Source organism: Nipponia nippon, unplaced genomic scaffold, assembly GCF_047370975.1.
Source record: "Nipponia nippon isolate SJK-2023a ecotype South Korea unplaced genomic scaffold, ASM4737097v1 scaffold_17, whole genome shotgun sequence".
In the NCBI taxonomy this organism is placed as follows: Eukaryota; Metazoa; Chordata; class Aves; order Pelecaniformes; family Threskiornithidae; genus Nipponia; species Nipponia nippon.
In genome coordinates, this window is record NW_028262333.1 from 257321 (window position 1) to 270238 (window position 12918).

A 12918-nucleotide genomic window follows, 5' to 3' on the forward strand; every position below is an offset into this window, starting at 1 on the left:
GTAAATACCTGTCACATAGCAACAGAAATATTACTAAATAATAATACATATAATGTTAAGCTCCTGGGTCTAGAAGCTTTTAATGAAAGAAAACACATGTTGCTGATAAAAAATAATAAATAATGTCACCTTTTCTTTTTACATTAAAAATACCTGTACATGATTACATAATATAACAAAGTACAATTTTATTTTCTAGGCTCAGGGTGGCATCTCTGGGTTAGATCTTCATCTAAAAAGGGTAGAGGCTTGTAGTCTTGATCCTGCATATTTCCCACTGCATGAAAATCATTTTCCCAAAGTTGTGAAGTCTGCAGCCTTGCCTACCCTTTCCATGCAAAGGTGGAAGCAGCTCACAAGGAACATAGCAACATCTACATGCAGGAGGCAGCTAAGGACTGAGATCTTTGCGAACAGGGATGTGCATGTGGTGATATTTGAAAGTCTTGAAACTTCTTTCCTCAACTGGAAGAGAACAGAAACAAATAGAAAAATAAAGATGCAAAATGTAAGTAGAAGTCTGTCTTCCTAATGTAGCTAGAAAAGTTTTTTAGATGGTATATTTTTCAAGATGGCACTTAGTGATCTATTACAGACTGACTTTGTCTCTTGGCCAGCCTTTCTCGTGGTAAGAATGCCCAAAGTTTGCTCAGGTGAGGAGAGCACTGGCAGCTTGCCTGGGGTTTGAGGGCCACATCCCATCTATTGGCCTCCGAATGGCAGAGGATGGCCTCTGTCGTTTAGCAATTGGGCTGGACTGAAACAGCGCTTGCAGGGCCTTCTGTTAGCAGTGAAATGTCTCTGTAGGTCCCACGCCAGCTTGTCAGGCACTATATACACCCTACGAGTCTTCTACCAATGAACTTGGCCAGAAAACACAATAAAAGCATTTACAAAGAAAGGTCTGTGGGGTAGGGTGAATCAGCAGCTCATGCTGACCTTTCACCAGTAACTATAATCAAAGGGCAAACAGTTCCTCTTATTTTGCTGAAGAAAACGTAGCGCTGTTTCTCTCCTGACAGCCTCCAGTCACTGGTGGGCAGGATCTTGCGCAGATAAAGCAGACATTTAGTCTCACATCATGTTAGGACTTTAGCCAGAACTTCTAATCTTTAAGATCATGATATCACAGGACAGAGAGGTGGCTTGTACACAGATGCCAGCTGGAAAGGAATAAGAGAAGTCCCTGCGCTGGGTGTTTTGTATCTGTGTTATTTCCTTGCATTGACAGAAATCGACTCACTCCTGGAGTAAGGCTCTGACGCAGTCATACAGTCCAGCTGTCCTTGCAGATACAGGGAAGTCTCCTCAGCCATTCTGCTCATGTACCTTCCCATGCCCCCATCAATCTACACACATGCAGCGGGACATTCATATGAAGTCAGTGCAGGAGGCGCTATGACAATACAGATGAATGTGTTTTCATAAACTCCGGCTGTCCGTGAATCCTCTGGGTATCCTAAAAGGAATCTGTTCCTTCAGCAGGGCCATTCCTCTTCTAGGACCGTGACTAGAAACAAGACTCTTGGGATTCAGGGTCATTGTGGATGGGAAGCTTCTCGTGTTCCTGATGATGCCCGTTACGTAAAACAGTGTACCTGGGAGTGGAAAAACATAAAGAAAGATTTGTTAGTGCTAGTTAAAAGGACAAGCTTACGTAAAATGAGTTCTTGAAAACCCCGGAGTACATCTTAAAACAGTACATCTTCCAAATATCGAGATCTGACATTAAGCAAACATGAATCCCTACTTTGCTCCATGACAGGAAACCAAATCTTCAGTTTGATGCAGACAAAGCAATCCCTGAAAACCAAGAACCTGTTGGTTTTCATGTACATAAGGTGCAGCTGGTAACGAGAGGAAACCAGACCAAAGAACTAAGAAACACTGATCATCTGTGGGTAGACTAACCTGAAGGCACTTCAGTTAATGTCTTCAATGCAAGCATTTACAGAATCATTTGAGACTAGCTTGGGAAGTGAATGCTGTTTAAGATGAAACCAAGACCAACATTTCAGGGCATTGCCACTTACAAAAGGAAGTAGTCTGTCTATCCCAGAGTTGAGTTTAGTGCCAATTCTAGTATGTCTTACCAAACCAGTGCTGTTCAGGTTTTATGTCCTTTGGAGGTGTCATGTCACATATATACCTTTCTGATATTTTTCCAGGCTTTGGGCCAGATATGGAACAGCAGAGTTCAGTTGTAAGGAATTCCACATTATCTCTTACGCTGTGCCTCATCTACCAGCCCATTTCCTGCTGCTCATCTCAACATGGCTTTCTAAACAGAACTGTTGATTTAGTTTGCTAATGACATGCAGCTCTTTTCCCTAAGTGGTGTGCAATGCTTAGAAGGAATAAGCAGATCTGAGGTAATAGCAAAAACGTTGGCTAATTGGAGTAAAACTTGACTTAGCACATCTTTTAGCATTTCACGTCTAATCATTCTTGCTTGCAAACCCCCTGAGGGTACAGAGCAAGCCAGGTATCTTCCCTTGACAGTCCATTTCATTTAAACTAAAGCTGAACGAAAGCATCCTTTGATGGAAGCTGCAAAAATAACTGTAAGAACATATTTTTCCCTAGTCCAAATGCATATTGGGGAAATCGGGTCTCAGTTAAGACTTCCCTCTCCTGAGTGTTTAGAGATGTAGATATATTATTTCTCTGTAACAAACATCCAAGACATACCTGAAATATCCACGTCCCAATAAAGATTAAAAAAAGAAAAAAGCCTAAGAAAATAGAAGAATATATCAGTTCTCCTGCTGTTAGCAGAGGGAAAAGAAGTACTATAAGCCTCAGGATTTGTTTGAATAATCATTAAAATAAAGGTCAGGAACTTCTCATTGTCTACATATTCAAAAACTGATACTATGACATCAATTTACTTCGCATTATTAAGCTGCATGCATCTCTTTCTCCATTGAGTATACTTGGGACTCAGGCTCCTAATTAAGGTGCTTACAATGACACTGAAATGTCTGAAGTAGATGATCTGAATATCCTGCAAATGATGTTAGTTCCAGTAGATCAGCCATGGACTCAAAATGAAAGCCAGGGTATAAACTGTACTGCCTGTCTGAATTTGCCCTGGTGAATATTCCTGGAGGAATTTACCCTCTAATGTACTAGATGCTGTTTTTCAAGATGGTCAGACTTGGTTGCCTTAATACAGGTCACTGTATGTGCAGATACATCCATCGAACATACTCCCTTAGTACTCCATCACTTTAAATAATGATCGTAAATTAAAAAAAAAATGTGCTAGTACTACCAACAAGATACAGACTTGATGTAAGAAACAAGAAAAGACATTTTCCATCTAACACTGAACAGACACTGATTAGATGACCATGAAGCATACAAGTCATAATGTAATTTTAATCTTATCTACCAAGTCAGACATGGCACATTGTGTGAGGCAATCCACCAAAGAGACCTCTAGCATGGCAAAGTCTGCTACAAATGGTGATACGGAGGATGAGAGGCAGGAGACCCTCCGCTCTGTGAATACGGCAGACATAGTTCAGAGCAACTCAGGACTTGCTCAGAAGCACAACAGACAAGCTGACTTCATACAGGATATCCAAAGAGCCAAACCTTTCTTCTTCTTCTTCTGCAGTAGTCAGAAAACAGTTGTGCAAGATCAGCAATTTAGCAGGTGATGCCGTTTGTTACAAAGATGCATTAAGCTAAAGAGAAGTCATTAAGGTGTCCGGGATCTCTTGTGGCACAAAGTGTCTGTCTGAAGCCTCTGGCAGTTAGCTCAACACTTCCAGCTGTTTACCCTGTGGGGAAAGAGGACCGGTAGGAGAGGAGGAAAGAGCATTCATATGCAGGGTGCAAAAGCTGCACTGCAGGGGTGATGGCTTGCTCTGGTACTGGCACATCATTCCTAAAAATCTTACCAACATCTCCAGGAAACTGTTAAAGAAGTCCTCCACGGGCGGGCTTTTGTGTTACCAGGATTGTTTTCACATACTGTAGTTTTTCCCTTCAAATGACAGTTCAAAGCTACCCGCCAGTTACAGGGCACCAATTTAGTGTCAGATAAAAGACAGGATTATAACAGCCCTGCCTTTTTTCACACCACCATGTCTTAACTGATGTGCTCTCTGAAAATACAATTAATTTTTCAGGCATCAGTATCTGTGGGAAGCAAGTTTCAGAGAGAAAGCACAGCTGCACCTGAAACTCATTTTTGCCTCACCTACAGGAACGCACACCATACTTAATGTACCTCAGCTCCCACCCAGCTGAGGAGCCAAGCACCACGGGATTTATCTCACCCATCACAAGAAAACAACACAGACCCTGCATGTGTGGGCTGAATATTTCAAGAGAAATTTATCAAGTAGGTTTGAGTAATGAATACATCTGAGGAAGCCATAATATGTGAGCAGGAAAAAAATTTAAAAGGTTTAAATGCATTAAACAAATTATCTGCAGCAAATTAGTTGCTCAGCTTTCCTGCCTATAATTAATTCTTTCGATGGGATTTGTATACCCTGGCACATTACACTACCAAGCTCAATTACAAATAGCATCCCAGGCTGCCTCTGCCCTCTGCATCTGACTCCTCCCAGAACTGGGGGCGAGTGTTACTGTCATTTCACCTGACAGCTTTACTCAGATCATAAGCACCACCACCCAGCAATAAAGCCCAATAATGCAAAGGCATTACCACCTATAAAGGGACCCTGCTGCAGGCTACTCACGTACTTGCCAAATGCTACTTTAATTGTGATGATGACCAATATGGAGATAATTGCTTCTGCATCTCCTGCTGTTTCTGAGTCCAATGGACTCTTTAATTAACTGGTTGGATTAGCTTTCAGCACAGTGGAGGGGAGCTGTGTGGTTTTACTCTCCATAGGCCCATGACCAGAACAAGGAGCTCCAGTATTATTCGGGGAATTTGGCAAGAGCCAGGGAGAAAACAAGGGGATGCGGTGGTTGTTTGTAATCTTCCCACTTTCATTCACTGCAGAGCTATCCCCCACACTAACTCGTACAGTTTATTAAAGAAGTAAAGTAAAATTTAAAGTAAAAATTTCTGGTCTTTGGCTTCCCCAACTGTAACAAAAAACAGTCACTGTTTTCGCAGAGCCTGAGGTCCCTGCTTAGTCCTCTCCTGATGAGCAAAGCCCCGGCATCCAGCTCTGTCCCCTGGGATCATGCCTGTCTTGCTGAAAAGCAGAAAGCAGTGCAATTTCAGGGCAGGGCTCCTGGATCTGAACACAAAAGCTAACTGCATCCATTTCCTCGGCAGAGCATGACCCAGGAGGGGGGGAAGGAATATCCTGAATGGTATATGTGCCACCCCTCTATCGGAGCTTGCAGCTACCGGTCCAGTTTCCAGAAGGGAGCCTCTGTCTGGAGATGGTGCTGGGGTCCTTTGGACAGCAGGGAACAGATGGGAATTGGAAGGTATCTGCCTCCTACCAACGCTTCATGCTTGCAGTATCTGTGTAAAGCTGCCTACACTGGTTACACATACCCACGGCTCCTCTGCAGCAGCAGAAGTGCCTGGGAAGCACAGCTTGCAGTTCTGCAGCTATTTTACCTGTGAATTACTCCCCTGGTTTTTAACCGTAGTCCTTGGTCTGAACGCTCGTATCCATCCTTCTTCCCTAAGGTCCCTGCAAACTTGAGTTCATCAGCCTGCAGGCAGTTAATCCTGGTGGCTGCTGCGAAGGGCAAGGGGCCTCTCGCAGGTACAGAAACTCTGCAAGGGTTTGGATCACATTAGTAGATACTGCTCATTAATAACAAACTGACAAAGAGAGAGCAAAGACAGCCTTTCCCAGCTACAGCTTAATCACTAATGGGCTAAAGGACTTACGCAGCAGCACCTCCTGCACTTTCCAAAGCCTCTGAACAAACGCTGGGCTTAGTGTTCCCTCAGCAGCCTCTATCCCTTTAACCCTGGCAGGAGAAATAGTTTTACCTAGAGGGTTATAATAAAGAAAAAATGAATAAAATAAATGCCCACAACTGTCCAAGCACAGTGAAGCTTTCAGCTAGGCTGAAGGCAGATTAATGGAGGAAACCACATCCCACTGCAGATGCGTAGCTGTCTTTGCTCTCTGTTTAGTAATCCTTTCCCAATACACCCGTTTACATTATTAATTGCTTCCATTTTTGAACTGGCAGAAGGTGGTTCCTGTTGTCCTGACATTCACTGGAGACTGAGGTGAGGTTTTGCTGCTGTCCCCAGACTGGGTTGGGAAGGGTTCACTTTTTTGCAGGGGGGGATACCGGGAGCTGTTAACTCTCTGCTCCCCGGGACTTTTGCCACCTAAGTCCACTCCCCCTCTGCCAGGAAAATGAAGGACACATTATCACGAGGTAGAGAAGAGATTTTGCACACACATTCAGGCACTGAGAGGTCAATGTTGCTGCGGAAGTAGGTGGATGGGTGCATTTATGGTATTTATGTCTGTTACTGGTGCTGCCAGGATAGCTCAGGTCTCAGCTGGGTACACAAATGGCCTCAGTCTGGGGATGTTTAGACATGAACTATACAAAAAGCTGATAATCACCAAGTTTCATTGTACTTGCAAATCCTTTTGATAATCTTTATATTATAAATGCAGAATAGTTACTGCCAGAGTTTCTAAATACCCTCTGGTAATGCAAGAATAAAAGAGAAAATCCTTGTATCAAATTCTTTGAAATAAGTGCTGTTCTTAGCTGTTTGCATTGAATTCTTTGAAGCCTGCAATATACTCCACCCCTGGCTGCAAGAGTGACCTTACAGATGTGCTAGCCTGTAAGAGTCTCCTACTGACCCCACACTCACACAATTCAGGAAGATTACCTCTAACTGAAACGAAACTGTGGTCCTCGGACATCCCTGTACTGGGATTTAGGGTTTGTTGCCGGTGGTTCATTAGTGACGCCCTACTGGACTGATGGAAGGAACTCAGGCATGGCAGAGTCAGGCAAGGAGCAAGTTTTAACTGTGACATTCTTAAAATTTGAAATAATAAGAAAAGAAATAAATCTGCAGGTTTTGTGGCACTGAAAGTTTTCCTGAGTTTGTGCCAGTTTCTGTGAATTTGTCTTTAAAAAAAAAATAAAAAACCAATAGTTCTGTAAAAATGACAAGTGAAATTTTTCATTTAAAGGCATTGCAATTTGTTGTTGTTTTTGGAAAGTGTCCTTTATTAATATTTTTATTTTAACTTTTTTTGTCAACTGCTTGCATTCCAAATGAAAGATTTCAAATTAAATCAAGCATTAAATTTCAACAAAACCAAAACGCTGAAAAGTCTAAATCTCTTCATGTTTTCCTGTAGTCCAAACTAAAGCAGAAATCTGTTGTGCTGAGCTCTGGCAAGCTCCTTTTGAAGACAAGCATGCCCTGAAAAAATGTACAGGTGAATTTAGTTTACAACTAGGAGATTCAATGGGTTGGAGCGGATGTTTAAAGGAGGTCACAACATCTGAGAAACATGCAATTATACAGACTTACTTGCTAGGTAAAAAATAATGAGTTTCAAGCTAAAATCAGAGTGGTATAGAAAATGCTTTTCCCATTCTCCAAAAGTTTTCACAGTTTCAAATATTTTCCCCAGTTTTGATAAGGAGCAAGTCTGCAACTTCTCATGAGACAGAAAAGAAAAAAAAAAAAAAAAGAAAAAAAGAGCAGGCTCCAATTCATGTTCAAGGCCTTTTTCTGCCTTTTATCAAGGTGACTGATCTAACCACTGTGATATTGGCAATTTTGTACGAGTGAGCACTCATCTGCCTGTCTCTTTCATTTTCTCCTTTTTCCAGTTGTTGATTGCCAGCACTCCAAATGAAATATTTCAAAATACGTTTCTTCCTGTGCAACTAGAAACTCCCTCCAGGACCCCAGAAAACTTCTCAGTAACAGCTTTTGTACAGCCAATTTTCATCTTTGAAGGTTGTGACAATGGTTGCAGAGGCAACCCAGAAAACACAAATATTTCTGGTTATTCTTAGTGAACACAATCAACTTTTCCATTGCTCTCCCATTCCTCCCACCTTTGGTTCTGCTCTCAGTGGGCTCAGACAGGCCGACAGGAGTCCTGCACCTTTGCATCTCATTCTCCACTATTTCCTCTGAGTTTTGCCTGCAAAATTCTGATGACCCCATGGTTGTGCCACAGCTGTGGGATACAAGTGATGCCAATTGCTTTGGTGCAGAAGAGCAAAGCTTTCAGCCATAGGAGAGCTGTAAACTATGCTTCTGAGCAGCTCACCAGCAGCACAGTCCTCAGACTGCCCACCGAGTGAAGAAGATCTGCCACAAGTGGCATCTTGAGGTAGCCTGGGTAGGACATATGCACAAGGAGATGTGAGGGCCAGGAATTAGAACCTGGATAATGGCCAGAACTGGAGAAACGGAGACTTCTTCAATCTCAACAAAGAAACCTTGACACTGTGTCTCTGCTTTCACCCATGTTCAGACCAGATCCTGAAGTCTTGATGTGAAAATAGTGGGGCAGGAGATCTCAGAAATAAAACACTGCAAAAGAGTTGAAGTGCAAAGAATTGTCTCCAGATCCATCACACGCCTTGCAAGATGATAAAGCTGGTAAAGTGAAGCTGGTATAATAAGATTTCCAAGAAGGAAGGCAAATAGGTGATGATCACTCCCAGTTACATCACGAAACCTCTTGTTATTTGTGGAAACACCCGGTAAACACTTGTTGGGACTAGAGGAAGACAAGATGTTACTATGTAAGATGCAATAAACTGTGAAGATTTACGTTTCACTTGAGCAGAGAGTCCCATTTTTAATAATGGAATCTACCATTATTGAACTCAACTACCTAAGACGGTAGACCATAGAAAGAATTTGCTCATAGGTAGAAGCTGGCTCTAGCCACATGTGAAGTGGAACTGAGCTTCCAAATTGAATAAAGAGTTGAAACTTTTATTAGATTTGAAAATTGTGTTGGTCCACAATTTATCTTTCCCTGCATTTTTCTTTCTCTCACAGCTGCAAAACTCTCCAGTGGTTTCCCATCTGGAATATATGCAGCACCACTGTTGTAGCTTCACACTCAATATAGTGTCCATTTCTCAAAGCTCCATTTCTTTCAGATGGACTTACAGAGAAAGAATAAATAACTCTCTTCAATATCAAATTGGGATTGCGGTTAACAATCACTTGGCAGATCAGAGTAGGTTATTTTAATGAACACATCATTCTGAAATAAGCCTTCCACCATCTGTTCAGTCCCATAATTATAAACGCAAACAACATAATTCATAAATGCACTATAAAAGAGAAAGAAAGAGAGAACAGCTTAAGATGACTGTTTGTTAGTTATTTCAGACAGTGATACATCTGCTTACTTTATTCCTGTTTCAGCAGCAGGTAGAAAACAGTCTTTTAATTCTGTATTTTATGGCAGTTACCAACCCACAGTAAATGATTGCCTGTAGATGATAGAGATGTCGTTAAATGCAGTACAGTTCCTGGCTGGCATCACTATTTAGCCACGTCTATGATGGAAGCAGCCAAGAAAGATCACACAGACCATCCTGAATTCCAGTGGGTCAGGAATAAACTTTGAGCATGTTTTGCAGAACAGCAGGAAAGAGCCTGTGGCGTTGGAGTGCCCTCCAGGGTTACAGGAGCTAAGGGTAAAGATGACAATGCTATTGTCTCCCTGAAAAGACGCTTCTGACATTTTGGAAAACTGGGAAATCTTGGGAAACAGTCAGCAAGTTGAGAAGAGTGTAAACATAAAATCCAAGAATATCTGGAATTTGCTATTTTATTCTGTGACATTTTTCATTTTGAAAGAGGCAAAAAAATTATTTTTTATCTGAAATACACAAAATGTCCAAATGAAATGTGAAGAAAATATGTTATTTCATTCCCATTTTCTGTTGAAAAAAAATGAATACACATAATCCAAATTAAATATATTTTCATGAAACATTTGATTTTAATACAGCTGCATATTTAATTTTCAAAAGGTCAGTGCAGAATTGTCCCTCTCTCACAATTACCAGGTTCATAGACTCCATAAAATTAAAAGCTTTCAGTAACTCTGTAATCTCTGGGCTGAGTGACTCATGCTTCCAGCCACTAAAGCGAACCTCCGCATTGGCCATCAGTAGAAAATCATTATAGCAGGATACGAAAAATACCCCCTACCTACTCCACATGATTCCTGGGGCAAAATGGAGCTAGAAATTACAAGCTCGTTCTGTTTTTTTTGTTGATATGTATCAACATTGCAGAACAATGTAAATCGATTCCACATTCAATGTTGCAAAACTAGCAATATATCTAATATTTCTAGGATGAATAGTTCCTGTTGTTTCTCTGTGGGTTTCTCATTTCTTCCTGTTTCTGAGATGAGCAAGATACTCGCAAGATTTCCTAGCAATAAGGTTTAAGCTTATGGTGTATTGTCCTTGTGCTGCATCTGATTGACCTGCAACCCAGAGGAGACCAGCGTGTTATCAAAGGTGAGTTTACTAAAGGTAGGTCTTTCACTGCACCTGCGCATGACTACCTGTGATCTGCTTTGTCCAACAGAAGCCAATTCAGAGAGAATTTCTCTTATAAATGTATGGGAAACCAATGAATATAAAACAAGTGCATGAACTCAGAAAACACAAGAGAACTGCTGCAAGGCAGCTCCCTCAAATATCAGATATATTCCTTGAACTCTGTAGAGTTACACTTAATGCTTGTCTCTCATGCACTTTCAAGCGCAGGGCTCCCACCCACATGGGCTGGAGGAAGCTGCATTTCAAATGAGATGAACCCAGGGGTGGGGATGGTGAAGCCATCATTGTGTCTGGCTGCTTCTTCTGCTTGGGAGCTGAGTTAGTCTGGACAGCAGACGAATGTCTCCATCCCCTCCTCCTATGACTATTTCTCTGCATTGCAAGCTGACAGCCTGCAGAGCCCATAAAGATATGGTATGATTATCTGAGTAAAGTGGCTGGGGTAGATGATTTGCTAAATTGCCAGTTGGAGCTCTGCTGGAGAAACAGCCGAAAAGACACAGTCGGTATCTGTCTGTCCCTTTGCAGCCAGCACGAGGAAAGCACAGTAATGTGGCAAAGAAAATGAAATCCATCCTCTGCAACGAGCCTTACAACAGGGACCTTCCTTTGCCTTCACTGTCTTTTATTCCCATCCTGGGGAGGGATCATCATTTATCTGTGTGTAAAACCCACCTAGTCAGTGGACTTGATGTCTCAAGCAGCATCAGCACCGAAGAGAAAATATTCCTAAATTCTTAAAATGTCCTAGCCAAATTTGAAGTCTGTCCTAGTCTTACTATTTAATTATTTTTTTTTAAATGAAGAGGAGCAAATATCAGTGGACCATTCCTCCTTAGAGATGATGATGCAGTCCTTTGGGAAAACATGGGTGAAATCCACAGAAATGTCATCAAAAGTTCAATTTTCCCATTGCAGCTGAATGGTGAAAATCCAGATCTCATTAAAATATTTGGATTGCTAAATTATTTATATGGATATGACAGCAATGTTGATTTTAAAGTCCTTTGTAGTCAAATGTAAATACAAATTTGTCTCTATCTCATGACAAGTGTTTATTTTTTTCCACTCTTGAGCAGTTATGCTGAATATCTTAATTATCTTTAAATCAAATAATGTTGTTCAGACCTTGTGAGCTGGAATTAAGCACTCATCATTCTTTACTAAATTTCAGTTAGAGGTTTTAAAAACAGCTGTCTCCAGCCCACATAATCCAGCCTTCAGTACATTTTGTAAGACTTCTACATGCCTCCTCAGATTTAAAATTAGCAGACAGTTCTCCAAGTAAGCAAAGCCCTCAAGTGAGAGAAACATACCGCTGGAAAAAAAAAAAAGACTTTCTTTGTACCTGACAAGTCACAGAAAACAAAGAAAGCATCTATCAATACGTTTGTTTCTCTCCTTTCTCTTTCCTTTGTTCCATCATTCCTGAAGGATGTTTTCCTCAGCTGTAGCTCGCCTGGTCTCTCACTCTTACAAGCCAGCTCTGGCTGCTGCTTTCTCTAATGACCTGCAGCTCCAGGACATATTCCCAGACCATCTCAGTCAGACATGGGCCGTACAGTACCAGGAAAGTCACCGTAGCTACGCGAGGGATGTCCTCATCTCCAAAAGCGGAGGTATGCAGATAATGCCTAGTGGATACGTGCCCACACCAGCACACAGGCTTTATGTTGATGTACAATGGAAATGTTTCATTTTTTTTTCTGGCAAAACAGGACCAAAATCCCCTCCAGTTCATTTATTTTTGTGTTTACAGTAGAAGCATATCTTTTTTAAGGAGGATGTTTAACTCCTTTTAAAAGTGCAGGCAAATAATAAACTGAAATATGATTTTGAAAATAAAATGTCAAAACACTTCAGCATCTTGTTTCCTTTTTGTTTTCTCCTGCTGAAAACATTTGCTGAATTTGACCCAATCAGTTTGTTTCCCTGGAACTGCAAGTGCTCATTACATCTTCCTTTTTTTATTCTTTTTATTGCCAGGCTCTAGCAATGAATTTGGTCTAAGAAAAATTATAGGAACCCATTTAAGCTACTTTAACTTCAACAGCTAATCCCAGCACACTGTTCCTTTGCTCAGAAGACTCTTGTTCCGTGAATGGAGGAAAATCCTATTGGTCTCTCTGGTAGAGGGCCGCACACAACCCTTCACTTGGCACAGGAAATAGACTGGATAGAGACTGATTCATGAAGATATAACTAATTAGGAGCCTGGCCTGAGCCAGCCAAGGCATTTCATATAGAACAGCAAAGAAGCAAAGAGTCAAATTCAGTAAAAAATAGGGCTGAAGGAACACATTTTTGTATGTCATTATCTCTGGGTACTGGCTAAAACCTTTTGCATGATGTTATAAAGTCTCATTGTTGTACTGAATAATAACCTCTTAAGATGATAATTGCATT

At 41.3% G+C, this 12918-nt stretch overlaps 2 protein-coding genes across 43 annotated transcripts in view; one reads left to right on the plus strand and one right to left on the minus strand.

Moving 5' to 3' along the window:
• Window positions 1-8922, plus strand: part of FBXO38 (F-box protein 38) — a 43664-nt gene extending 34742 nt beyond the window's left edge. For 18 of the 40 annotated variants that reach the window (XM_087753578.1, XM_087753598.1, XM_087753569.1 and 15 more), the window contains one exon: window positions 200-8922. The gene's annotated coding sequence lies outside the window, so the exon portion shown is untranslated. The remainder of the gene's footprint in view (window positions 1-199) is intronic. The other 22 variants (XM_087753604.1, XM_087753605.1, XM_087753577.1 and 19 more) reach the window with 21 other exon arrangements.
• The window catches only part of HTR4 (5-hydroxytryptamine receptor 4), a 140607-nt gene continuing 129147 nt past the window's right edge, over window positions 1459-12918 (minus strand). Inside the window, exon 7 of one of the 3 annotated variants that reach the window (XM_087753610.1) lies at window positions 1459-1598. In XM_087753610.1, the coding sequence (XP_087609736.1) occupies window positions 1511-1598 (88 nt within the window). In that variant the 3' untranslated portion in view covers window positions 1459-1510. Of the gene's footprint in view, window positions 1599-3678; window positions 3792-12918 lie in introns of those variants that run through there. The other 2 variants (XM_087753611.1, XM_087753612.1) reach the window with 2 other exon arrangements.